The sequence below is a fragment of the Urocitellus parryii genome, chromosome 3, assembly GCF_045843805.1.
Source record: "Urocitellus parryii isolate mUroPar1 chromosome 3, mUroPar1.hap1, whole genome shotgun sequence".
NCBI lineage: Eukaryota > Metazoa > Chordata > Mammalia > Rodentia > Sciuridae > Urocitellus > Urocitellus parryii.
The window spans coordinates 134,706,760-134,732,950 of record NC_135533.1 but is presented as its reverse complement, the minus strand read 5'-3'; the positions used below and the strand labels follow the sequence as shown (position 1 = coordinate 134,732,950).

General features: G+C 45.7%; 1 protein-coding gene and 1 non-coding gene across 2 annotated transcripts; one reads left to right on the top strand and one right to left on the bottom strand.

The window, feature by feature from the left end:
- Positions 1–25,596, top strand: Tctn2 (tectonic family member 2). The gene is made up of 18 exons (XM_026402983.2): positions 1–148; positions 291–398; positions 721–797; positions 1,827–2,022; positions 5,524–5,624; positions 8,298–8,494; positions 9,071–9,197; positions 10,368–10,509; positions 11,547–11,612; positions 13,567–13,701; positions 13,960–14,037; positions 17,023–17,103; positions 17,566–17,677; positions 20,147–20,253; positions 23,150–23,306; positions 24,842–24,967; positions 25,108–25,196; positions 25,441–25,596. The coding sequence occupies exons 1-18, from the start codon at positions 70–72 to the stop codon at positions 25,557–25,559; spliced, it is 2,097 nt and encodes a 698-aa protein (XP_026258768.2). The 5' UTR covers positions 1–69; the 3' UTR covers positions 25,560–25,596.
- On the bottom strand, positions 19,279–19,351 carry Trnaa-ggc (transfer RNA alanine (anticodon GGC)). Its single transcript has one exon. It is a non-coding gene; the product is annotated as a tRNA-Ala (tRNA).
- Positions 25,597–26,191: the final 595 nt, after the last annotated feature.

Sequence of the window (26,191 nt, the reverse complement as noted above, 5' to 3'; positions counted from 1 at the left end):
CGGGGCGGCGGCTGCCGGGCCTTCCACGCTGGGCCCTTCCCGGCTTCTAGGGCTGGCCGGGCTCCAGGCATGGGCGCTGCGACGGCGATCCCGCTCCTGCTGGGGCTCCTCCTGCAGGGCGTCCTGAGGCCGCTGCGGGCGGACCCGGGTGTGTACGCGGGGCAGGGACCTGCGGGACCAGGAGGGGACTCCCCGGGCCCGGAAGCCACGACGCGGGAGCCGCCGACACGCACGCCGCGGGCAGGGGTCGTGTGGCCGTTAATCTCGCCTACCCCTTACCTTTCTCCTAGTTTTCATCCCGCCTTTCATTCGAATGTCCGGTAGTGCGGTCAGCGCGGCCCTGGTCGGAGGCCCCGAGGAGGTGACCGTGTCCCTGGCCCCGCTGCAGGTCGAGGCTGGTGAGGAGTGGGCCCTTCTGGTGGGGGTTGGGGGCGACCTGCGGGCCTTGCCTCTGCCCTCAGCAAGCAGGGTGGAGCAAAGAGGACGGGCGACTGGTTCCGTAAGAGAGCTTGAACTAATGGCTAATCTTTGTGCTTGTCTGCCCTGCCTCACGTCCCTGATGAGAATAGTAGCATCTTTCCCTCCCATTGGACCAATGAAAAAAACTGAAGTTCAGAGAGGTTGCCACCTCCCTCCCTAATGTCACCCTTGTATAGGGGTTCCGTCCTAGGCAGTCGGAACCCCCTGGACCCTGCTGCCTTGCAATCTTCTCTCCTTTAGGAGTGTTGCCAGTTCCAACTTGTGATGTGCTGAGCAATGAGACGGGAGACTGGAGTGTGACTGTGACCCCAAGTGTGGTAAGGCTGCAGCAGAACCACCCCCCCGGGTTGGTTTCTGCAGTGTGCTCTTGAATTAATACTTGTAGCGTTTTCCAGGTCAGAACCGCTGTGGAAGTGTGCGCTGTCAGTGCAGACACCCATCCAGCCCAGTGTTCCAACCCTTGGGCTAGGGAGCCTTGGCTGATTTCAAGGGCTTGGTGAAGTCTGTTGAATTCTGTGTGCATTTTTTTTTTTTTCTTTTCTTTGGTACCAGGGATTGAACCCAGGGTGCTTAACCACTGAGCCACATCCCCAGCCCTTTTTTATATTTTATTTAGAGAAAGGGTGTCGATGAGTTGCTAAGTACCTTGCTAATCTGCTGAGAGGCTGACTTTGAACTTGCCATCCTCCTGCCTCAGCCTCTCTAGTTGCTGGGATTACAGGCGTGGGCCATGTGCCTGGCCTGTGTGCATTTTTCTGATGAGAAGTCTGCCAGCTTATGTCAAATTATCAAATGGTTCTGGAACTCAAAAGAACTTCATAACCACTGGATCTGAGCTTCCGTGTCAGGACTGTGAAGACTGGAGAGGTGACATGTATTTCATAGAATAAGTGTCCACTGAGTGTCTAGTATCAACTCTGAGATAAATGGACAAGAAAGAAAGACTGCTTATACCTTAGGAATAGATGTTTGCGTGTCCAGAGCCATTCTGAGAGAAACTGGGGATCATTTTCATTGACTTTTTGGTATTTCATCTTTCAATAGTGAGAGAATAAATACATTTAAGAAGGGTCTAGATAAATTGAACTAACTTATCAGACCTCTGTTTAGCTTTCTGTAAGTATTCAAATGTTGTTTGCTAAAAATTCAGAATCAGAGCTTACATATTTCGATTGGTTTAGACAGGTTTAGGGGTGAAATTGAGAATTCTGTCATCTTTGAATATGGTTCTTCTTTTGCAAAATGCACTGAGGCTAATGTATGCTTTAATGTGCTTTCCATTCTGTGTTCTTAGGATCACAGATGTTGTTTTGAGTTCACTAAGTATAGCAGTGTTTTCCTTTCAGAACGTGTTGGAGGTGACAGTGAGGCTGAAGAGGGGCCTGGAGCAGTGTTCCTCCAATGAGACAGAGTCCTTCTCTGAGTCCCCTTGTATTGTCCAGACTCTTCTGGTTTCAGCATCTCACAATTCATCCTGCTTAGCACATCTCCTCATTCAGGTGGAAATTTATGCCAACTCTTCTCTGACCCAGGGTGCATCAGGCAAGTACAGTCTTTGATGTCCAAACATTTATGTCAGATATTACTTGTTTGGTTATAAGTTTATGACATGCAATTTAAAAGTGGGCTTGACTTTATTCTTTTTTTAGTTGTAGATGGACATGATACCTTTATTTTATTTGTTTATTTTTACATGGTGCTTCACATGTGCTAGGCAAGTGCTCTGCCACTGAGCCCCAGCCCCAGCCCCCTTGACTTTATTCTTGAGTCTGTCTTGTCATCCTAAATGTATTCTTTTTTGTCGTTGTTTTCTTGTTTTAAAAGTTTTTGCTTTGTACTGTTTTATTTAAGGTTTTCCTTGATTTACTGTTTGTATCTTTTGTAAAACACTTCAAATCCTTCTTGAGAGAAAGTGAAACATGTTTCCGTGTACTGATATCCAAAAATGTCATCTTTACCACACATAAGACCCAAAGTTCAGTAGGCCGATGTGGTATTGTGGTGCTGGCGTGGGCTGGCCCCACTCACCAAGCAGAACACATGTTATATGATTGACTTCTCCAACTTTAATTCTTCTAATATTATATCCTGAAAATGGAGATTTTTAGAATGGATTCCTGTGAAGGGTGAAGGAGCAGGAGTACAGCCTTGTTTTCCTGTGGTTTTTAGTCCTGGGTTAAACACCTGCTGGGGCGGTGGGTGGGGTGGGGTGGTGGGGCCGAGTGCAGGAACATGGTAGGATCTTTCCTCATAGCAGGAGTTACTGAGCATTTTGTTTCTTATGTGCTGAGTTTGGCCAGCACTCTTCTACTTAAAAAGAAGGATTGAGGTGGAGTTCACAAGGCACAAAATAACCATTTAAAGGAAGGGTTTGGTGGCATTAGTGGATTAGTGGTGGTGTGCAACCCATGGCTCCTAGTTCCAGAACATTCTTGTCACTCCAGAGTGAGACCCCTTACCTGTCTGCAGCTTCTCCTGTTCCTTCCCTGGCCCCACCCATCAGCCACAGGCTGTTGCCTTCTCTCTCTGGAGATGCCTGTTTGGGACATTTCATATAAAGGAGCTGCACAGCGGCTTGTGACCTATGTCTGGCCCTTATTTTAAGGTTGGTCCATGATGTAGCATCTGTCAGTGCTTCACTGCCTCCCTTGGCCAAGTGGTGTCCACTGTGTGAGTGTGTTCCGGTCTTCCTGTCCACTGACCTGTTGGTAGGCATTTGGCATTTCCCACCTTTGGGCTGTTGTGAAGAGATTTTTGTTCCAGCTGAGGTCACTTCCGCTTGCCTCCCAGGCACTGCTGGTGCTCCCTGACTGCTGGTCACTGCCCAGTGAGCCTGGACTGGTGTCAGCATGGAGGAAATGAACCTGAGCCCCTGCTGAAATTCATCCTGGTCATCAATTTAAAAGCCCTGTTAACTCATGATCCTTGAAACCTCATGCCAGGGGCTGGGCTGTGGCTCAGGGGTCGAGCGCTTGCCTAGCACGTGTGAGGCCCTGGGTTCGATCGTCGGCACCACATAAAGATAAATAAAATATAGCTATAAAGAAACCCCCCTCCCAAACCTTATGGTAAGTGAAGAGGCCATCTATGGGGAAGTGTGCAGGGGAGCCCGGTGCCTGGTCGGCTAGCGGTGGGTGCAGAGGGTGGGAGGGGATGGAAGGGTGCAGGCTTCCTCCTGAGTTAGTGGACGTGTCCTAATGTGACTGTGAACACACCCAGACCCCTGAAGTGTCAACTCCACCTCAGTAAAACTGTTGCCCCTGGGTAGCAGCTTGCTTGGGCTGGGGTTGCTCAGTAGACAGGAGGGGGCAGCGTATCTCCTTCTCGGCTCTACCAGCCTGACAGATAAGTGGACAATGGACATGAGGGACCCTCGCTGAGAATGGGACCCCTGCTGGGGCGAAGGGAGACCCTGGGAGGCTCTGCCAGGCCTCTGGGGGTGGTGGTGTACCCTTTCAACTGTACAACAGGGACCTCAGGAGGGGCTTCCAGGGGAGAGAGGCAGTCTGCAGAGGCCAGGAGGCTGGGCAGATCCTGGGCACTGCAGGTAGGGTGAGGTTGTTGGGGGCTTTAGCACAATATGTAAGTTAAGTGTGGCTTAACTTACATATTTTGTTTTATACCAAAGATTAAACCCAGGGCCAGTCAACCACTGAGCCACATCCCCAGCCCTTTTTTGTATATTATTTAGAGACAGGGTCTCACTGAGTTGCTTAGCGTCTTGCTATGTTGCTGAGGCTGGCTTTTTTTTTTTAATATATTTTTTTTAGTTGTAGTTGGACACAATATCTTTATTTATTTTTATGTGGTGCTGGGGATTGAACCAGGGCCTTGCCCATGCTAGGCGAGCGCTCTACCGCTGAGTCACAACCCCAGCCCCCTGAGGCTGGCTTTGAACTCAGGATCCTCCTGTTTTAGCTTCCCCAGCCACTGGGATTGCAAGCGTGCACTACTGGGCCCAGCTTTCACTTACATTTTTTAAAAAAATATCTCTACAACTGGGTGGAGAATGGACAGGAGAGGTCTATTAAGGGGATGTCCTAGCCATGTGGGGGCAGGTACTTAGAATGGGCAGCAGGAGTTTGTCACAAGCCATAATTGCCTCTGGGTTCTTCCCCCATGCTGAACCAGAGCCGAGATGTGCAGATCTGACTCAGATGTGCTAGTCACTCGAGGCTGAGCGTGTAGCCTATTAAACATGATCTAGATGCATTCCAGATAAGCTGCCTGAATGTCACTGTGTTTGTGCTTAATATCAGCTGTATTTTGAATAGAATTGTTCAGCATATTGAAAAATAAAACCTGTGATTATGTTCATTTTTTAAAAATTTTTGTAACATATTTTATTCATTAGTCTTAGGGTAACAGTTATTTTATATCTATATATCAGATTATTATATCAACTTTTATTTTTGCTTTTTAACATATTTGTCAAAAATTGACCATTAAGTCCATAGGGATTTTAAACACAATACTTCTCTTTTATTATTTTTTTATAACTTTATTTTATTCATTTATTTTTATGTGATGCTGAGGATTGAACCCAGGGCCTCACATGTGCTAGGCAAGTGCTCTACCACTGAGCCACAACTCCAGCCCAATGCTTCTCTTTTAAATATAAAAACAATGTATATTTTAAATTTTAGAACCTGCAAAATTAGAGGAAAAATTTTAAAATTGCCCTTAATTCTACCATTAGGCAATAATTTCTGTTTACAACTTATGTATTTCTTCTACAGTCTTTTTTTTTTACATTTATCTTAATTAATAATTTTTAACTGATGTGATTCCTTCGAGATCAACTGTACTTCTTTGGTTCACTGTAATTGGTGTGTTCTCTATGTGGCTTTTGCTGGTGCAGCAGACACAGCTTCAGATATGTTTGTTACATTGCCCGTTTCAAGGGTCCTTATGGGGCAATGTCAGGTGATGGTGGTTTAGAAAATAACGATTCTGCTTTTTTTTTTTTTTGAGTGTCACAAATGTGACAGAGCTTTGTCAGATTGTATTACAGCTGATCTTTCTGTTGTCTGTGCTTTTCAGAGAACATGACTGTTATTCCTAACCAGGTGTATCAGCCCCTTGGTCCTTGTCCTTGCAATTTAATGGCTGGTGCCTGTGATGTTCGCTGCTGCTGTGACCAGGTATGTTCTCTCTGCTGCCTGAGAGCGGCAGGTCCCATTTTTTAATAGACAGTCTTTCAGAGTTGAGATGACATCTCATTTGCAAATTGCTTTCAAATTGTGTGTTTTCTTATCTAGTTTTGTCAGTTGAGTTTATGGAGGAAAAAAATGTATCCCTGGAGGAAGTCGTGGTTGCAGCGAGTGAGAGGGTGGTTTTAGGATCCTTTAAGAAAATACAAAAAAAGAAAGCACGTTGGTGTAGTGATTGTCAGTAAATGTTCAGAGTTGTACGACCATCACCACATCTGACTTGTGAACACCTCTGTCACCTCAAGAGACCTGGGTCTATTTATGATCCCAGTCCTCATCCCAGGACACTGTGCATCTGCCTGTTCTGTGTGTTACCTGTAAGCGGAATCCCATGCTGCGGCGTGCTGAGCCCTGCCTCTCACTTAGTGTGGTTTTCTAGACTGTCCTGTGTGGCCTGTGCTGGAGCCTCATTGTCACGCTGAATCACCTCCATTGCGCAGGCGCACCACGTGTCTTGCACCCCTTCATCAGTGGCAGGGCATGTCAGTGGCAGGACATGTTGTTCCTTTCATTCTTTGGCCGTGATGGATGGCCGCTGTGAGCAGCGTGTGTGAGGTGTCGGCCCAGGGGTGTTTCCATCCTTTTGGGTTTAGAATTGCCGGGTCATCAGGAGTGATTTTGAGAAGCTGTTTTCAGACTCTGCCAAAGCAATCGCACTATTTTGCATTCCTGGTGCAAAGTGTGTGGGCTGCAGTTTTTCTGTATTGTCACCAGCATTTGTTATTATCTCTCTTTTGATGGTAGCCCTCCTAGTATGTATGGAGCGGCTTTTCTGATTTTGATTTGTGTTTCTCTACTGACAGGTGATGATGGTCAGATTTTTTGTGCTTATTTGATATATTTGTGTCTTCTTTGGGGGAGTTTGTTCAGATTCACTAGTTCCCCACAAAAAGTTCTTTACTTTTGGAGATTGAACCCAGGGATGCTCTTACTGTGAGCCACGTCCCCATCCTTTTTTAAGGCTGGCCTTGAACTTGAATCCTCCTCCCTCAGTCTCCTGGGTAGCTGGGATTTCAGGAGTGCGCCACTGCACCTAGTGATGTTATAATTCTTGTAATTAGACCTATGACAACCATTATATTAAAAGATAAAAGCACATCATAAATCTGGTTCCGGTATCGCTAAAAATGTCAGGGTGATATTCTTTCCCTCTTCTCCTGCTACTATTCCCTATTTCTATCTCCAGGGGCAAAGCTCCATCTCCATTTTGTCAGCGGCCCCTGGTCTGAGGAGTGAGCTGACGGGTGGGTGGCCTGGAGGAGCATGCACACTTACTGAGTGCAGGTGTCTCCTGGTGTGGGTGCCCTGTAGGGAACGAGGAGGTAAGGAAGTGGTGCAGGCGTTGCTTTTGCTGTGTGGTCAGCTGGAGGGGGGTGAGGAGGAAGGGGGTTAGTGTCGCAGGGCTTATGTGTGAGAACCCTTCAGCCTCAGCGCTGTCACCTTGAGGACGAGATGTTGCCTGTGGCAGGCACCTCAGCCAAGAGAGGGGGCCTGGCGGGCCTGAGCTGCCCTCCACCAAAAAAGAGGAAGAGAAAGGAGCATTTCTGAGGGAATTTCATCTTTTGCACCCAGGTCAGAAGGAACTTTCTGCTCCTGCTGTTTTTCGGGTGTCTTTAGCCTACGTAGTCAGTCTGTAGAGTGCATATAGCCACATGTCACCTAGCCCCAGGGACGACTCCGCATCATCACTGTTAGGCCCTGTGTAGTGCCAATGTCAAAGAGTACTTACCCAAACTAAGATGGCTACAAAATGAGTGGGCAATGTCCAGGACCCCGTGGTGCATGAGGGTGTCTCTGACAGAAGCTTCTAGAGTGGCAGGTGACCGGAGTTCATGTCCCCTAGATGCCATGTTTGCAGTCACACACCATGGCACCAACGTGGTGTGCTGTCTGTTCTGGACCACAACCTACCATGTTTTCTACGCAGTTTTTGATTTGAACTATTCATGTTTGAAACAGTAGCTCAGTTACATTTTTCCTTGGCAGGGGAGGGTGCTGGGGGTTGAACCCCTCCTCACGCGAGCGAGGCAGGGGCTCTCCCACTGAGCCCCAGCCACAGCCTAAGTTTTTATAATTAAAAAGTAAAGAAAAATGACTACTGCAGCAGCTCGGTCTTCAGGACAGAGCTTAACCTGCAGCTCCCTCCATGCTTTGTAAGACAGGAAGGACATAGCTGCAGAATGAGCCTGTGGATAAGTGATTCTCGATGTCACTGATGGGGTCGTATGAGGACACAGTGGGCAGCACTTGAGGCTTGTGGGTGTGGACCGCATGCCCTACCTCTGAATGTCAGGGTTTGAACAGTGACAAAGGTTAGAAGAGGGGTTTGCTCTGTCATATCCCCATCTGTCCTCTGCTGTCTCTTCTTGCTTTCGGTGGCCACTTCTTACGTCCCTAGTAGAGCTGCAGTTCCCCTGAAGGCTTGAAGTTCGTGAGGGAGTTGACTAAGGAAATTCTGGAAATTTTACTTCTTATGGGCACCAAGCACTGTTAGAGGAGATGGCACTGTGTTTGCTTCTCACCTATTTGGTTGTATCTTGCTGGCCTGAGTTAGTGTCATCTGCTTGCTGAGGACCGTGACTGGCAGGCCCTCTTGCTTTCAAGGAGTGCTCGGCAGAGGCCAGAGACCTGTTCAGACTGTCCTGCTTCACTGGTGTTTTTGGAGGAGACGTCAATCCTCCATTTGATCAGCTGTGTGCTGTTGGGAAGCCTGGCCAGGTCCCCGACTGGTTCCCCTTCCTGTGCGTGCAGTCACCTCTGGCCAACTCACCCTTCCTCGGTCACTTCTATCATGGTGCCATGTAAGTACCAGAGCTGTGCCTGGGAGAGGCTTCATCTCCCAGGGCCACAGAGCCACCTCCAGCAGGCCTTGTAGCTGGGATCACACTTTTCTTAGCACCCGAAGTGATTTAATTCTAGAGGTCAGTTAGTGAAGTTGCTTTTGTTAAGTGTTTGGAAGACTGAGCATAAGCCAGCTGACCCAGCGTACAGTGGGTGACTTTCTAGGTAGAAGGGCCAGCAGGCCCACGGGGGAGTTTTTCTTTGCAGTGTTGGGGACTGAACCTGGGGTGCTCCACCCCTGAGCCACATCCCAGCCCTCTTTATATTTTTAGAGACAGGATCTTGCTAAGTTACCCAGGCAGGCCTTGAATCTGATCCTTCTTCCTCAGCCTCCTGAGAATCTGGGATTGGAGGTGTGTACTGCCATGCCCGGCCCTACAGGGGCCCTCTACCCTCTGTGTTTTATAGATCTGTATTGTTGACAATTTACAACTCTGATTTTTATAATTAAAAAGTAAAGGAAAACTTGAAGGAAGACTTGTGTTTCAGTGGGTGACAGCTGACATGTCACTGATAGTCTCTGCTGTGGCTTGCAGTTCCCCTGGGCACCACCCTGCCTTTGAAGCGCATCTGCATGCTGAGCCACAGGGCTTTCCAGACTTCGGCTACAAACAAGGAGATCCCGTCCTGACCGTCAACAAGGGGTATTTTACTGTTCCGCAGGTAACGACTTGAGCTTGGACATGCCAGGCGCTTGTTTTCCCTGTCCTACTGTTGATTGAACTCATTGCTCTTGAAAATCTCTCCCCACATTACTCTTCTCCTGTGGATTTACCAGGGATTTTACTATGGATGGTCTATGGACTTTTAAAAAACTCACTATTAATCACTAGCTTTGCTAAATCTCAGAATGAACTATCAAGTAAAAAATATTTTTGATAAATTTCCTTGGAAATAATGATTATTGTTTACTTTTGTTAGTTTGATAGCCAATTTCTAGTAAGCCATAAATATGTCATTTTACTTTTTTTTGTACCAGGGATTGAATCCAGGGGCACTTTACCAATGAGCCACATCCCTAGCCAACTCCCCCCCTTTTTTTTGAGACAGGGTCTCACTAAGTTGCTTAGGGTCTTTCTAAGTTGCTGAGGCTGGCCTTGAACTTGCAGTCCTCCTTCCTCAGCCCCCATTGTAGGTGTGTGCCTGGCTAATGTATCATGTAGAATTTTGAGAAATATTTTAGGGTTTACAAAGTTTTAAATGGAATCTTTATTTTTTTGAGTTTAACATTATTAGGAAAATACATCTGTGAGAAGAAAACATGGGATGTAAAACCATTTCTCTTTACTCTCCATATGAGTCCGTTTTTAGACATTAAGAAAATCTGGGGGCTGGAGCTCAGTGTAGAGCTGGTGCATAGCATGTGTGGAGCACCCCCGACCCCCGCCATGTAGTTATGAAGAGGAAGGGAAATGAAGTTGAATATTATGTTTTTGCATAAGTCAAGAGCAGGGCTGGGCTGGGGCTCAGTGGCAGAGCACTTGCCTAGCACATGTGAGGCCCTGGGTTTGATCCTCAGCAACACATAAAAATAAACAAAAACAAAATAAAGGTATTGTGTCCATCAACAACTAAAAATATTTTTTAAATTTACAAAAAGTCAACAGAGTGGGGCAAAGGATCTCACTCAATTTTATTAAATAATGCTGGTGTGACTCCTTGACCTGTTATTCCAGGTTGTGCAAAAACTGGTCAGTTCAGCAGACTAGCCACTGTTGAAACCAGACCATGGACAGGGGCAGTTGACAGAAGGACTAATTTTAAGAGATGCTGATCTGGTTTTTATGATTAGAAGAAGGATCACAAATCTGCTGGGTATGTCCTTACCCTCAGGTGTCCCTGGCTGGGCAGTGTCTTCGGGATGCCCCTGTAGCATTCCTTCGGAATTTTGATGATAAATGCACTACTAATTTGGAAGTGTACCAAGAACGAGATGGCATTATCAACTCGAAGATAAAGAGCAGCACCATGGGAGGTATGTCATGTGTCTGGAGAAAGAAGAGACCCCAGTGTTAAAGTATAACCTTGTGAAATTATAAGTCACTTCTACCAGATCAACTTAAAATTTCAACTGGCAATTGAGGATGGTGTTTTCTTTGGAAAAAGTTCAGTTCTGTAGGTCAGCCTAGCACACGTTATTTATTTATTTATTTATTTTGCTGGGGATTGAATCCAGGGCCTCATGCCAGGCAAGTGCTCTACCAATGAGTCACAACCCAGCCCCGGTTCCTTCTTTTTTAATTGAAGGAAATTTTCCATGACATAATGTAATTCAGTGTCATTTAGTGCATTCCCACCTCTGTGTATTTCTAAACTTTCGCATCACCTGCCAGAACTCCTGTGCCCATTCGTGCTTGCTCCCTGCCCCCTCCCTCGGGCCCCTGCAGCCCCACCTATTCTCTCTGTCTGTGGATTTACCTGTACATTAAGTACAAGTGGAACCCTGCAGTGTGTGGTTTCCGCGTCTGGCTCGTTCACTGAGTGCGTTTTCACATGTCAGCTTCCTTCCTGTTGGTGGCTGGGTCGCATCTGTTGCTTAGATGTACCGTGTTCTGCTTCTCCATTCGTTGGCTGATGGATGGTCCGACCGGGCCACCTGTTGGGTACTGTGAACAGTGCTGGTGTGAACACCTGTGCGCAGGTTTTTGCACGAGCGTTCTCATTTTCCTTGGGCACATGCCTAGGAGTGGGACCGCCACATCACGTGGGACTGTGACGCTGTGGGACCACCAACTGCTCTCCCAAGTGCTGCAGTCTCTCACACCCCACTGGTAGCCCACCGCCTTGGCCCTGATGGGAGTGGCACCTGGTACTCTCTCTGGCTTCTGGGATCCTCTTGGTCCTTGCTGCTTGCTGAGGTGACCTGTGTCTGCTGATGCTGGAGGGTGGCTGTGGCCGGCTCCCAGGGCAGGCATAGCTTCCGTGTTTGCCTGGCCACCTTTCCTTGGGGTGAGTAAATGAGATCACCTGGACAGTGCAGTCTTGGGGAAGCTGATTTATGTATTTTTTCAGGCATAGTTACACCAACGGTGACCTATGAGGAAGCAGGTGACCTCGACAAATTCATCACCAATACAGGTATTCTCACTGTTAGACTTTTATGTCATTTCTGCAGAAATATGTTATTTTTATGAGTGTTATATAGCTCCAGAGTAAAATACATTTTTATTAAGAATTTTGGGGGGCTTACTGGAGTCAGGAAGACATCCCAAGAGTAGTTTGTTTGTTCCTTGTTCCACCTTGCTGTGTACTCTCTTGTGACCACAAGGCAGCACCCTCAACCCCCACCTTGCCAGGCCTGGATTGGATGAGTTTTGGGGTCCCTTCTAGTTCTCAGGTTCCTAGAGACTTTTCTTAGATGTTTGTCAGGTCATTAAAAAACTCTTTAGAAGCCAGGTGTGGTAGTGCACGCCTGTAATTCCAGTGGCTGAGGAGGCTGAGGCAGGAGGATCAAAGTTCAAAGCCAGCCTCAGCAAAAGTGAGGTGCTAAGTAACTTAGTGAGACCCTGTCTCTAAATAAAATACAAAATAGGGCTGGGGATGTGGCTCAGTGGTTGAGTGCCCCTGAGTTCAATCCCAGTATCCCCCCAAAAACTAAAACCAAACAAACAAAATTCTTTCGGATACCATATTTTCATGTTTCGATTTTTAAAATATTTTTTGTTTTTTAGTTGTAGTTGGACATAATACCTTTTTGTTTTTTTAATGTGGTGCTGAGGCTTGAACCCAGCGCCCTGCATGTGCTAGGCGAGTGCTCTACCGCTGAGCCACAACCCCAGACCCTCATGTTTTGCTTTTAATTGTGATGCAGCCAAGTAAATTATATAAAGTATGGCTGATATTATCAGGACATTTCGTGTGTGTGTGTGTGTGTGTGTGTGTGTGTGTAGCAGGGGGGATATTGGAAATTTAACCCAAGAGCACTCTTTGAAATTTTACTTTGAGACAGAGTCTTGCTAAGTTGCTGATGCTGGCCTCAAACTTGCGATCCTTCAGCCTTAGCCTCCTGGCTCACTGGGATTACAGGTGCACACCACTGTGGCTGACAGGACTTTGTTCCTAATGAGAGATAGTATTTGTGTTCCTTTATGGTGCGTTGTACTTCTCCAGTTCATTCATTACTTCATCAAGTTCCTTCAATGTAGTAGGCAGCTAGGTGGCAGGCCCCACTTATGAATCTTTCACTTTACAAATATTTCACCAAATGCCTGCTCTATGTCATGTTGAGACAAGTGCTGGTGAAGTGGGCACCCCCTTTCTCCACAGAAAAGCCCTCTTCACCTTGGCTGATTTTAGGATTGTCAGCAAAAGAGTCTCTGAGAAAGAGTCCAGTATAGATAAACTTCCTATTTTCGTGTTGCCCTGTTTACTTGGGCACTGGCCGAGAAGATACCAGCACTCCAGGTGCTAGACATCCCCTTACTAGTTATCACAAACATATCCAGTATAGTACTTTGAAAAAATGTGCAAACAAGGCCTCTGGCCTTGAGCTGGACTTCACAGAGATGTCTGCATTTTTAAGATAAGTTACAAATGGGCCCATGGTAAAGGGGGAGGGAGGAAAGGGGAGAAGAAGCTCTCCCCTTCTCAGGTGTTATCCTTGAAGAGTTAACTTGCCCAGAACAGTGAAAGAAAAAGCTGCTTTTATGTGAACTTCTGCAGACTGTGAACTTCTGAGCCCCTCCCCTTACACACTCTGAAACTCCCTGAACTTGGGGTTCAGGGGATTGATTGATTACAGCAAAAGCTGTTCCCTCTGAGCCTGGCTGTAGCCAAATATAACTGTTTCCTGCTATCTTCGGTGCCTTGCCTCGTTTGTCCCTACTACACTGGGAACTCAGGAATAAAAGGGAAGTGACGATGTCCTTCAGGGTAATGTGAACAAGAGGGGGCTGCTGGCACCGACTCAGGGACCAGGGCAGGTTCCCTGGAGCTGGAGGCGGCGGCAGGGTGGGATACTCTGGGAACAGTCACCCAGGCAGAGAGACACCAGTGGCGGGTCCTTAGTCATGGAGTGTTCTTGTATTTGCAGAAGTACTTTTAGGCCACGGATCAGCCTCCAGATATGTGAATGTGGAAGAGCATTATATTTTCAGATGGAATAATAACACAATCAGTGAGATAAATGTCAAGATTATCAGGGCAGAAGTCAGTGCCCTCCAGAAAGGTAACTGAGGTAGTGAGAATGCTTTAAATTTAAAGTCCAATTTCCTTCCTTCCTTCTTTCCCTCCCTCCTTTCTGATCCTTATATTTATAACCATAAAATGAAGTCGGATTTTTTTTCTTATCTGTGTCTGTGAGTTAGTCACAGAGACAGTATTCATCTGCACACCAAACTGCAATTTTTAAAGAAAATAACACATGGGGACAGCTTTTTTCCCAGTGAGTGATGCACAATATGTCTTTGTTTGGGTTTATTTCTAGGAGTAATAACTCAGAGGTTTACTGTGAAGTTTTTAAGCCACAGCAGTGGTAATGAAGAGGAGATGTCTGGAAACCCAGGTGAGGTGACCGCCTGTGCCGTCTGTCCGTCACTGTCCTACGAGCAGTCTGCAGCTCAGCCACACCAGCCCAACCCAAGGTCATGGGCACTCCCCACTTTGCTTTGCTGACCTGCTTCTTTATTCATTTTTGTGACATTGTATACTTTTTTCTGATAGCATCTTTTTTTTTTTTTTTTACACGAAATGTCCTACTTAGTGACAAGTAATGAAAGTACAAATTCTTTCTCTTTAGTTACTGATCTATTTTTTTTTTAATATTTATTTTTCAGTTTTCGGCGGACACAACATCTTTGTATGTGGTGCTGAGGATTGAACCCGGGCCGCACGCATGCCAGGCAAGCGTGCTACCACTTGAGCCACATCCCCAGCCCTGGATGTTATTTTTTTAAAAACCTATTATTGTGGAGTTTGGGGGTTTATTGTTGACTTTGAAAGCTGCCTTCTGGAATTTAAGTGTTTTCATAGGATTTCTGAGAAATGCTGTCAGACTATGTGGAACATATTGAAGGTCTGGTCATAAGGGTGAGCTGGGGAGAGGGGATCTCAGCAGCCCAGGGGACCGCTGTGAGTTGGACTTGGGCTTTGGAGCACTGCATACTGTGAGCCATGTCTCCAAGGACTTACCATCTTACTTGGAAAGACAGCATCACATTATGAGAAAAGACAATGAAAACACTGAGGTGACTGACAGACAAGTGCCGTGCTTAGGGACAAGTGCCCTGGAACTGTCACCAAGTAGGGAGCTGCCCACTGAGCCACACAGCCCCTCACTGAGGAGCTCTGTCACATGCTGGCGGTCAGGCAGTGAGCCTGTTGGAGCCACTACCCTTGGTGGGTTTCCCTCCTGGGGCCTGCAGAGGAGACATAACCCCCTGGCCCCTAAAAGCAGGCAGTGAGAGCCAGGCGCTGTGGGCATGCCAGTACTCCCAGCTGGGGAGGCTGAGGCAGGGGCAACTCAGCAAGACTTGACTCAAAATAAAAGATAAAAAGTCCTGGGGACGTTGTTCAGTGGTGAAGTGTCCCTGGGTTCAATCCCTAGTGCAGAAGAAAAAAAAAAAAAGAAAAGCAGGTTGTTTGTATTGGGAAGAGAAATAACCTAGGCAGAAGCTGTGGTGGCAGAAAGGAGTGTAAGTGCACACAGTGGGGGCTGATCAGCAGCCAATGGGCAGATAGGGTTCAGGGACAGGGAAAGAAAGTGGGAAACAGGAGCAATGGCTGGGTCTCAGTCAGATCTGATTAGAGAGGGACATACAAGGAAATATGTCCCTTTTGACTTTTCAGATTTTATTCCTAATTATTATTACTATTCAAATATATTATTATTTAAATATATTATTCAACTATTATTCAAATATAAATGAGATATATTACCTTGAAGAGTTATTATTTTCTTAGAAGAAATATTTGTGCTGTCATGATATAGGGGAATATCCTTAATTTTAGGAGATACGACAGAGGTTAGAAATGGAGTATTGTGGGCTGGGGACACAGCTCAACTGGTAGAGTGCTTGCCTTGTAAGCACAAGGCCCTGGGTTCCATCCCCAGCATTACCACAAAAAAAAAAAAAAAAAAAAGGAGTAGAAATGAAGTATTGTGGGCCGGGGCTGGGGCTCAGTGGTAGAGTGGATGCCTAGTATGTGTAAGGCACTGGGTTTGATCCCTAGCACCACATTAAAAAAAAAAAAAATGATGTCCATCTACAACTAAAAATATTAAAAAAAAAAAACAATTGAGGGGGCTGGGGTTGTGGCTCAGTGATAGAGTACTTGCCTCACATGTATGAGCATTGGATTCGATCCTCAGCACCACATAAATAAATAAAGATATTGTGTCTGTCTACAAGGAAAAATTAAAAAAAAAAATGAAGTGTTGTGATGTCTATAGCTTATTTTCAAATGGTCCTGAAAAGTGTGTGTGTGTAGACATACATATATATGTATATATATATATATTTATATGCTTATCTGATATTTATATTTATGGCTAAATACTAAGTTGTTGATTTTAGGTGGTTGTTACATTAGTGTTCATGCTATTATGATAAGTTTGTGGTTCTGCCCGGTGTGATAGCTCTCTCCTATAATCCCACCAACTAGAGAGCTAAGGCAGGAGGATCTCAAGTTTGAGGCCAGCTTCAGCAATTTAGCAAGGCCCTGTCTCAAAATAAAAAAAATAAAAAGTGCTAGGGATGGGAAATGATATTGGCCAAATTATATTGTTCTATTGTGTGCATGTATGGAGATGTAACAATAAATCCTACCATGATGTACAACTGTAATGCCTCAGTTAAACAAGTGTGGGAAAAAAGAGTTGGGGATGGAGCCCAGTGGTAGAGAGCCCCCGGTTCAATCCCCAGTACCACAGACACACACACACACACAAGTTTGTGGGTCAATGTTTCTATGCGGGGGAGCATTTTCATAGTAAAAGTGGGAGTCTGAAGTCAGGTTTGCCAGGAGGTGGATGGAAGAGGGGCTGAGCCAGACCTTGGGGCTGAATGGTAGATGCTTTGGTTTGGGTTTCTGTCACCAGCTGCTGTGATGGGTGCTCCCCATGGCATGTGGTCATTGATGCCTGCTCAGTTGCTGTGTGAAGGAGGCAGGACTGACTCAGGCCTACTTTTGACTTTTCAGATTTTATTCCTAAAATGTATTTTTAGATACCACATGAATGTCTATGTCTGTTAAAAAAAACCAAACCCCAAAACCCCAATGAAGTGGATTGCCTTCTCTCAGGGTATTTTGTTTTTAAACCAAATTTAATTAATTAATTTATTTTTACGTGGTGCTGAGGATGGAACCCAGTACTGCAGGCGTGCAGGGCCAGGGCTCTGCCACTGAGCCCCAGCCCCAGCCGCCCCTCAGGGTATTTTTAAGAAAGCTCTCCCTCCATATTTTCTTTCACTGTGATTCTCTCCTCCATTATCTGCTGAAAATAACTTCAGGAGGAAAGGTGCTCAGTCCCATGCATGTGTTTGTCTAGGTTACCAACTTGGCAAGCCTGTCCGAGCCCTTCATGCCGACAGGATGAACAACGTTACCACTTTACACCTTTGGCAGCCAGGTAACCTGCATGGCCATTATGATTAGCTTCCTGGTAAACTAGAGCTCGATGATGTCCATTTCCATATTTTGAATCTAGTCAGGCCAAATTGCCTTCTGTAGTGGGGAAGAGGGGGAGGCTGTTTTTAACTTTGTCCACCGCTGTCTCTGGAAGCCCGGGAGGTGCTGCCTGGAGAGCTGAGAACAGCCTCCCGGCACCCTGGCTGGTCTCTGCTCCCTGCTGATTGCCCACACCTGCCTGCCCAGGCACCTGGCTCATGTTCAGAGGGAACCCTGCCCTGACTAGGAATTCTGATACAGAAAGGCACCTTTGTTTGTCTTTGAAGGGATTAAAGTAACAATAATCTCAGTTTGTAAAACTGGAAACTTTATTTCTATTTACTGTTCTTCAGGAAAAACTTTGAAGTAGATCTATACTTTTATTTGGCAAAAACAGTAAGGAGATACTCTTTTTCTTTTATAGCTGGAAGGGGTTTGTGCACATCAGCAACTTTCAAACCCATTTTATTTGGAGAAAATGTACTCTCTGGGTGTCTCTTGGAAGTTGGAATTAATGAAAACTGTACTCAGTTCAGGTGAGTTTTACTGACAAGTTTATCCACAGTTTTGAATGATTTGCTTAATAAAATTAATTTACTACATAAACAAATAATTCACTACCACTAAAAGCAGATATGAAAAATTAGAATGAATTGAAACTTGGGTAAAGGTGATAGGGAGAAAATGAATGATTACTCACTTGTGCTAGAGTTGGTTCACACAACCTCATAAAGGAAAATAGATCTTTCTCTTCTTTCTCTGGATGAAAGCCACTTCTTCCATGTTTAAGCAATGAACCCCAAGTTCTCTGCTGAAGTTTGTTTAGGTTGTTTGAACTTTATACTCTGAGACATCTAAGGAGGCCAGGAACAGGTGTAATTGGTGTGATTGAAGAATGGCTAAGCCCTGGTACCTGGAACTCCAATGTGCAGGTAGCATCTGGAAAGTGTATTTATGCATCTGAATATACATTGTGGGGTTGAACCCAGGGCCTCGTGCATGCCAGGCAGCACTCTACCACTGAGCCACACCTCTGGCCCCTTTTTTTTTTTTTTAATATTTTTTAGTTGTTGATGGACCTTTATTTTATTTATTTGTATATGGTGCTGAGAATCGAACCCAGTGCCTCAGGCAGGTTAGGCAAGCGCCCTCCCACTGAGCCACAACCCCAGCCCCACCCCTGGCCCTATTTAAAAAACATTTTATTTTGAGATGGGTCTCATTAAGTTGTCCAGGCTGGAACTTAGGATCCTCCTGCCTCATTCCCTGAAGTAAATGGGATTACAGGTATGTACCACCTTGCCCAGCATTCCTTTTTAAAAAATTGAGATAACATTCTCTAATCATTGTCAAGTAAACAGTTTGATGGCATTTGTGCATTCCTGTGGGTATGCAGTCAACACCTCTGTCTAGTCCCAAAACATTTTCATCACCAAGAAGGGAACCCTGTGCTGGTGACATCGTCCACCTCATCTCCTGCTCACCCCAGCCACCAGCAATAGTGTTCTGCTCTGTACCCTGGACCTTTCATATCAGTGGAAACATACAATCCGTGACTCTCAGTGCCTGGCTTGTCCCACGTGGCATAATGTTTTCAGTTCACCATGAGAGGCATGTGTCAGAATCTCACTGCCTTCATGGCTGAGTCACATCCCACTGTGTGTGGGGACCACAGCTTGTTGGTCCATTTATCCACTGATGGTTGTTCTGCTGGTGAATTGATTGGCGCTGGTGAGTATCGTTGCTGTGCACAGTCATGTACAAGTTCTGTTGGAACATGCTTTCAGTTCTCTGAGTACATACCCCAGAGTAGAAGTGCTGAGTTGTATGGTGAGTCTCTTTTGAGTTTTTTGAGGAACTGCCAAGCTGTTTTCTATAGTGGCCGCACAGTTTGACATTCCTACCAGCAGTGTAAGAGACTTTGAGTTTTCCCACCTCCTCAGCAACACATCCTGTTTTCCCTGTTCAAAAAAATAACTGTCCTGGCTGGGATTCAGCTCGGTTTTTTAAAAATGCATTTATTTATGTATGTATTTATGAATTTTATGTGGTCTGAGGATTAAACCCAGTGCTCACACGGGCCAGACAAGCGCTCTGCCACTGAGCCACAACTCTAGCTTCATTTTTTTTTTTTTTTTGGTGATGCTGGGGATTGAACCCAGGGCCTTGTGCATGCCAGGCAAGCACTCTACCAACTGAGCTATATCCCCAGCCCCTGCAGCTCAGTTTTTGAGTGCTTGCTTAGCATACATGCAACTGCATGTATTGTAAAATAAATAAGGAAAATAAGGAAAGCAGTTTTTCAGGAGCTGGGGTAGAGCTCAGTGGTAGAGGGTGTGCATGCATCCCTGGGTTCAATCCCCAGCACCACAAAACCCCAAACAAAACAAAAAATCCTAGTGCATTTGAGGTGGTGTTTCATGATGGCTTTGTCTGAATGCCTTCTTCCCCCCGCCACCCCATCAGGGATTGAACCCAAGGACTCTTAACCACTGGCCCACATCCCTAGCTCTTTTTTTGTTTTATTTTGAGACAGGGTCTCACTGAGTTGCTTATAGCCTCACAAAGTTGCTGAGGCTGGCTTTGAATGTGTGATCCTCCTGCCTCAACCTCCTGAGCCACTGGGATTACAGGCATGTACCACTGCACCCAGCTGCAAACCATGTTTTATAACATAAGATACTAACATTTTAAGCCCAAAGTAAGAAATTGCTTTTGTATGTGTTTCCTCTCTGCACCGTCCATCCTGGGGAGGCCATTAAGGAGGAATGGGGACTCCCAGATTTTTTTTTTTTCTTAGTACTTTTACTAGTTTCTATAATCAAACCCACATAGACTAGACCTTACATATTTAATACAGTGTGCTGCTCTGTATCCTAATCAGATTTTAATATCATTTCCTCAGCAGATTTTTTTCTGGGCACCGACAAGTGTGCCTAGACTATTCTGGGAAGGACCTCAGGACAGGCCGTGCTGTGGCTGAGAAATGTCTTACTCTTTTGCAGGCAGAATGTTGTTGAAAGATTTGATTCGTTAATACAGGCGACTCATGTGGCCATGAGAGGCAACTCTAATTACGGCAATCTGAGTGACGGCTGGCTGGAAATAATACGTAAGTCGGAGCCACATACAGATAGATGTGTAATTTGGTTGCTAAGCAGTTGTAGCATTAGAGTCTGATGTGGTAGGTCACTTTTCTTTGCTAGCTTAACTAGTTACTCTCCAGGCAGGGAGCTCTTCACGTTTTTCACCTCTTATTCATGATTCTTTTTTTTTTTTTTTAAAGAGGAAATTCATATGAAGTTCCAATTGCTCCACTATTTTTTTTTTCCTCTTTTTGGTACCAGGGATTGAACTCCAGGGCACTCAACCACTGAGCCATATCCCAGCCCTATTTTGTATCTTATTTAGAGACAGGGTCTCACTGAGTTGCTTAGCACCTTACTTTTACTGAGGCTCTCTTTGAACTTGTGATCCTCCTGCCTCAGCCTCCCAATCTGCTGGGATTATAGGTGTGCGCCACTGTGGCCGGCTGCTCCATGATTTTATGAACTCGTGATCTTTGTAAACGAAAGCCTGAACTAAGCTGGAAGATTCTCAGAGCACTTTGGTTTGCATTTCCACTTTTAGTTGCCAGGAATACGGGCATTTGAAAATTGCATTTGTAGTTTATAAAAACAACTTTCTAAATTAAAATAAAGTGATTGAAAACATTGTGCTAAGTGAAATAAGCCCAGCCACAAAAGACTGCATCTTCCAGGTGTGGTGGTGCATGCCATAATCCCAGTGGCTCAGGAGGCTGAGATAGGAGGATTGCAAGTTTGAGGCCAGCTCAGCAACTTAGCAAGGCCCTAAGCAACTTAGTAACATCTGTCTCAAAATAAAAAATATAAAAAGGGCTGGGGATGTATCTCAGTGGTTAAGAACCCCTGGCTTCAATCCCCAGTACCCTCCTTCCAAAAAAGAAAGACCACATCCTGTGTGAGTTCATCATGCGTGATATTCAGAATAGGCAAGTGTGTAAAACAGAAAATGTATTGGTGGGAGCCAGGACTTGGGAGGAAAGGTGGAGCAGTTGTCATGGGAATAGGATTCTTTGTGGGGTATATTCTAAAACTGCATCTGGGGAGTGGGCTATAGCTCAGTGGTAGAATAGCTCAGTAGTAGAATAACATGAATGAGACTGGGGTTCAATCCCACCACCCAAACCCACCCTGTCCCAGACAAGACAGATCAGAAGTGTCCTGAATGTAGTGGTGATTCGAATGACCTGTGAGTGACCCTGGAGTGCACGCCTTTCCTGGGCGTGGGTGCATCATGTGGTGTGTGATGATAACAGCGCTGTGAAAAAGCAGGGCAGGAAGTGGAGGTGTGATGGGGGTGACAGGGCTCCTGGAGGCCAGGTGAGGTTTGAAAGCCCAGCATCTTGGCCAGAGGCATCTGCGGGTTGGATTGGGGGTGGGAGTGGAACACGAAGGGGAGGTGCTGTGTGCAGGGGAGTGGAGGTGAAGTGAACTTAGCTGGTCCCCACAGGCCTGAGTCCACCTCCAAACCCCACATATCCATTGAGTCATTGGGGTCTAGCTCATGGGGTTTCCTGTGATGAACCCTAAGCCCTCTGACAAGTGAGCCTCGGCAGAGTTAGAACAAAGTCCGGGGTCCCCGCTGGTCTCAGTGGCACCCTAGGCAACATCTGACCAGTTTTTAGGGGAGCCTTGGATGTGAACTGAACAGGAAGCAGCTTCTGCTCCCGCTGGGCATTGACTTTTGGGCTGCAGAGAGCTCATTGAAGCTATAGCGCCTGCCTCCACGGTCCCTCCCCTTCTGCCAGTGGGGGCAGCTCTCTGGATACTGCTCTTTCACTTTCCGTGCACCCTCCAAAGTCACTTTGGCCCAGCAGACTGGAATTCACACCAGAGGCCATCCAGTGTGTGGTCCCTGCGCTGTCCCCACCCCTCGCTGATATGAAGGTCATGTTTATATCCTTCCTTGGTCCCCTCTGGATGCCTGGGATCATATAATATCTTTGTTAGCTTGAAGTGCCTGTTTTACAACTGGGGGGAGGGGTCCTGTGGGGTCTCATACTCCCACCTGCTCATCCAGTCTGTGTCTGATGCACTAGGCCCAGAGATTGGGCTTTTCCAAGCCTGGGCTCGGGATTCAGGCCAGTAAGATGGGCTGGGGAATGACCCTGAGGGATGGCGGGCAGCAGTCAGTCCCAGCACCCGGGGAGTAAAAGGTCCGGGCAGCCAGATTGGTTGGGTGCTGCATCAGAGAGGTGATGACATTTAGTTTCCTTCAGGGAGGAAGGGTTATCTTCTGTTTCGTATCTAAGCCCAAAGCAACTCTAATCCTGGTTAATAAGCAGAAGAGAAGTGATGGGGACACGTGTGTCAAGGAGGAGGAAATCTGACATTCAAACAGTGTGAGCGACCTTCAGGATCTCTGAAGGAGCAAAGAAGCCCCTCCAGGTTGCCAGGAGACCCCCACCCTCCTCATTGCTGGTTTTCCCAGTGCTGGTCTTCAAGATGAAGGAAAATTAATTTCTCATTCAATTTAATTCTCTTCTAGTTAAACTGCCTTACTGGCAACAGCCCAGGAAATTTGGTTTTCATCTGGCTACAGTTGTTAGAATGGATTTTAAATGTCATATGTAGCTTTTACTAGGAATGTGGGTCCCTGAAACAACTCTGTGGCCTTTAACTGCAGTTTTATATGTTTCTATTACAAGATGGGGTTGATTTCCGTGGGGAGCTGGGAACAGAATGATGAAGGGCTTTGCTCTGTGGGTCCGTGACTGGTTTACCAGACATTTTCAACACAACTCTGGTTAATTAGCATCTGTTTGTAGATTTAAGGGCCTGAGTATTTTGTGGAGCCACAACCTGAGCCTATAGACATTAAAGCCTCATAAGTGTGATTCCTAATATTATTTCCGATTTTTTGGTATATTGCCAGAAACCTGATATTAAATTCCTTCAAAAATGCCTAGCTCACTGTTTCTGTAGGTGTAGATGCTCCTGATGCCCACATGGGCCCGTTTTTTAGCAGCGCGTTGGGCACCTGCCCGGATGTTCCTGCTCAGCTCCACATCCGCATCCTCATCTCTGACGCTGGCTCAGTGGAAGGGGTGGCTCAGCAGCAGATACTCGGCATCCAGACGAGGTCCGACCCCATCTTGGATAAGTGTACTTTAGAGAGTTGGTCTGGTGGAGGGCATGCCAAGGAGTAGGGAAATGCTAAGTTAGAATCCACTTGTGGGCTGGGGCTGCAGCTCAGTGGTGGAGAGCTTGCCTAGCATGTGTGAGGCACTGGTTGGATCTCAGCACCTCATATAAATACATAAAATAGAAGTCCATTGACAACTATTAAAAAAAAAGAGTCCACTTATTTATAAATTGCAGTTATTAGCAATATGATTGTATGTAGAGATGGAATGTGTATGAACTGTGTTTATAATGGAAACTTGTCCTCACAAGAATTTATAGAGCTGGGTATGAGAGGTTCTGCAAGGTTGTTCAGGGAGTTCAAGGTGAACCGGGGCTCCTTAGTGCTCATAACATTCTACAGTCCATGAGTGTGACTGGCATGCTAATGGAGAACACTGCTCGGTGGGGACTTAGGCCATAGACACTTATGAGCTCTGTGTGTGTGACCTTGGGCAACTACTTTGTGTCTCCTGACCTATATTTTTCTCATCTATAACATGGTGATACTACCTTTGAGTACTAGGTCCCTCTCAGTTTTAAATGACATGGTCTCATTAAGCAAAATAGGGTGCGTATTGGAAAAGTCTGCACACAGCTAGTTTGTGGTTCATGCCTCCCGTGTGGTCCAGGATCTTCGTCTCATGGATCCCTTCCCCTCTGGTTGGCTTCATTCTCAAGGAAGCCATCCTCAAGTGATGAAAAGATAGAGCTAGAGTGCCGCTCAATGGTAGAGCCCTCGCCTAGCACATGTAAGGCCCTGGGTTCCATCCTTAGTACCGCAAAGAAACAAAAAGGGAACACAGATGGCGAAGAGGAACACTGGTGTTCCTCCTCGCATCGGTTTAGCAACTCCAGTGGAGAGGATGCTCTCTAGAAAGGTCTGGGCAGACTTTCGCTGGCTCCTTTTGAGTCATTGCTCCTTTCTGGACCAATCACTTATGGCGGGGACAATAGATACCTGTGGGCTCAGGTGGTGGTCCAGATCTAGGTTCTGGCTGGTGCCCTCTGGTCCTCTAGACTTGAGAGTGTGGCAATGGTGGTTCTTCAAGGCAAAATGGGGGCACAGTTACCAGAAGAAAGGAGAAGCAATGCTTCGTAGGCAGAAGTAACAGAGGCTAACCACCATAACCACCAAGCCAGTGCAGTAACAGTGAGTCGAGGGTTCCATGAGCTGCTGTGTCTAAGCACTTTAGCTCTGGGCTTGAGCCTGGAACACACTCCCTGAATGGGTAGCTGCTGCTGATGATTATTATCTCATTAATTGAGAGAAACAGGTGATGAAACAAGTTACCTTTAAAAGCATCTGTATGAGATGGCCCGAGGGAGAGCCTGGCCACAGTGGGTGATTGTAGCTGGTGCAGGTGTGTGAGGGCCCTGTGTTCTTCTCAGTCTTGTGTCTGCATTTTAAATTTTATGTAATACCACGATGCCCTGTGTTCTGAGTGCCCTGGATGAATGATGGCTGTGTTCCCTGCACGTCTTTCCCCGTAGGCTCTCCACAGTGAGCTGGCAGTACCAGTGTGGACTTACTTGTGAAGATAAGGCTGACTTTTTCCCTATCAGTGCATCAGTCCAGTTTATTAAAATACCTGCACAGTTACCCCGACCCCTGACAAGGTAATCCATTTGCTGACCTAGTTAATATTAAATATTATTAGGAGGCAGAGAAGTTTATATTTGAAAATAGGAATTTTATTCCTTTAATCAAGTTTTGATGCTTTGCATTTGTTGTTGTAACTGTCTAAAATGTTCTGTAGATTTCAGATCAATTTTACAGAGTACGACTGTAATAGAAATGCGGTGTGTTGGCCACAACTTCTATATCCATTGACCCAGCATTATCAAGGTAAGGTAAAACAGATTTCTGCGATGATTATCAGTTATGTTACATAAATTAAAATTTAAAAATAACATGTAAATGTCACAGAAAACTTAAGACATATAGGAAGGTTTAAAAAGAAACAATGTATTGCTATTGATATGCTTAGAAATTATATCACTATTAGTGGTTTAGCTTACTTCTACCTAAATATTTACAAAAAAGTTAAGAATTAACATTACTTCTTTTTTTTTTTTCCATTGTCCTCCAGGGGAACCTTATGCTCAGTGTATTGCCAAGGGCTTACTGTTGGTGTCCCTCCTCCTGTTGGCTGTGTTCCTCAGCCACCCCTGGATCAGAACAGCAAAGCTGGGCACTCGACCACCATGACTAAGTCCCTTTAAAAACCGTAGCCCGGGCTCCAGTGACTGTGACAGTCCTGTATCCCTCTCCCAAACATTTTAATAAATGTTTTTTATTTTTGTAAAAAATTCTTGTGAAGTGTTCTATGAATTTCATCCATTCCTGTGGCTGTCCAGGTGTTCAGAGCAATGCAGGATGAACATTCCCATTGCTGGCATGGCCTGAGTATAGTACATGATTGTGAATAAATGTTAGGAATTTAGCTTATCATGATTACCAAGGTTGTAGGGCATTTATTTGTATCAGGGTCAATCTTTAGTTTTTATATGCTTGTCTTGATTACTTTCCCATATTTCAGAGAAAGGATTAGGAAATGCATGAAACCTTAAAAATGCATGTAATACTGGGGCTGGGGTGGAGCTCTGTGGAACAGTGCTTTCCTAGCATGTGTGAGGCCCTGGGTTCTGATCCCTAGTATCCACATGTAATACAAAAACACAAATCATTGAGTAAAGGTGTGGGGGGACGGATAATATAGGGAAGAAAACAAAAATCAGGGGTGGATATAATTCCATGGGAATATATGCCAAAGACTTCATATTTTGTTAAGGCAGACCCCTACTTTAACGTTTATAAGAATTCAAATATGGGGCTGGGGG

Bases quoted from the DNA above. Each gene is read 5' to 3' on its own strand.
- Tctn2 (XM_026402983.2), top strand. From the start codon at position 70: ATGGGCGCTGCGACGGCGATCCCGCTCCTGCTGGGGCTCCTCCTGCAG. The intron at 5,625-8,297 runs GTATGTTCTCTC...CTTGCTTTCAAG, and splicing joins TTCGCTGCTGCTGTGACCAG to GAGTGCTCGGCAGAGGCCAG. The intron at 8,495-9,070 runs GTAAGTACCAGA...TGTGGCTTGCAG, and splicing joins CACTTCTATCATGGTGCCAT to TTCCCCTGGGCACCACCCTG.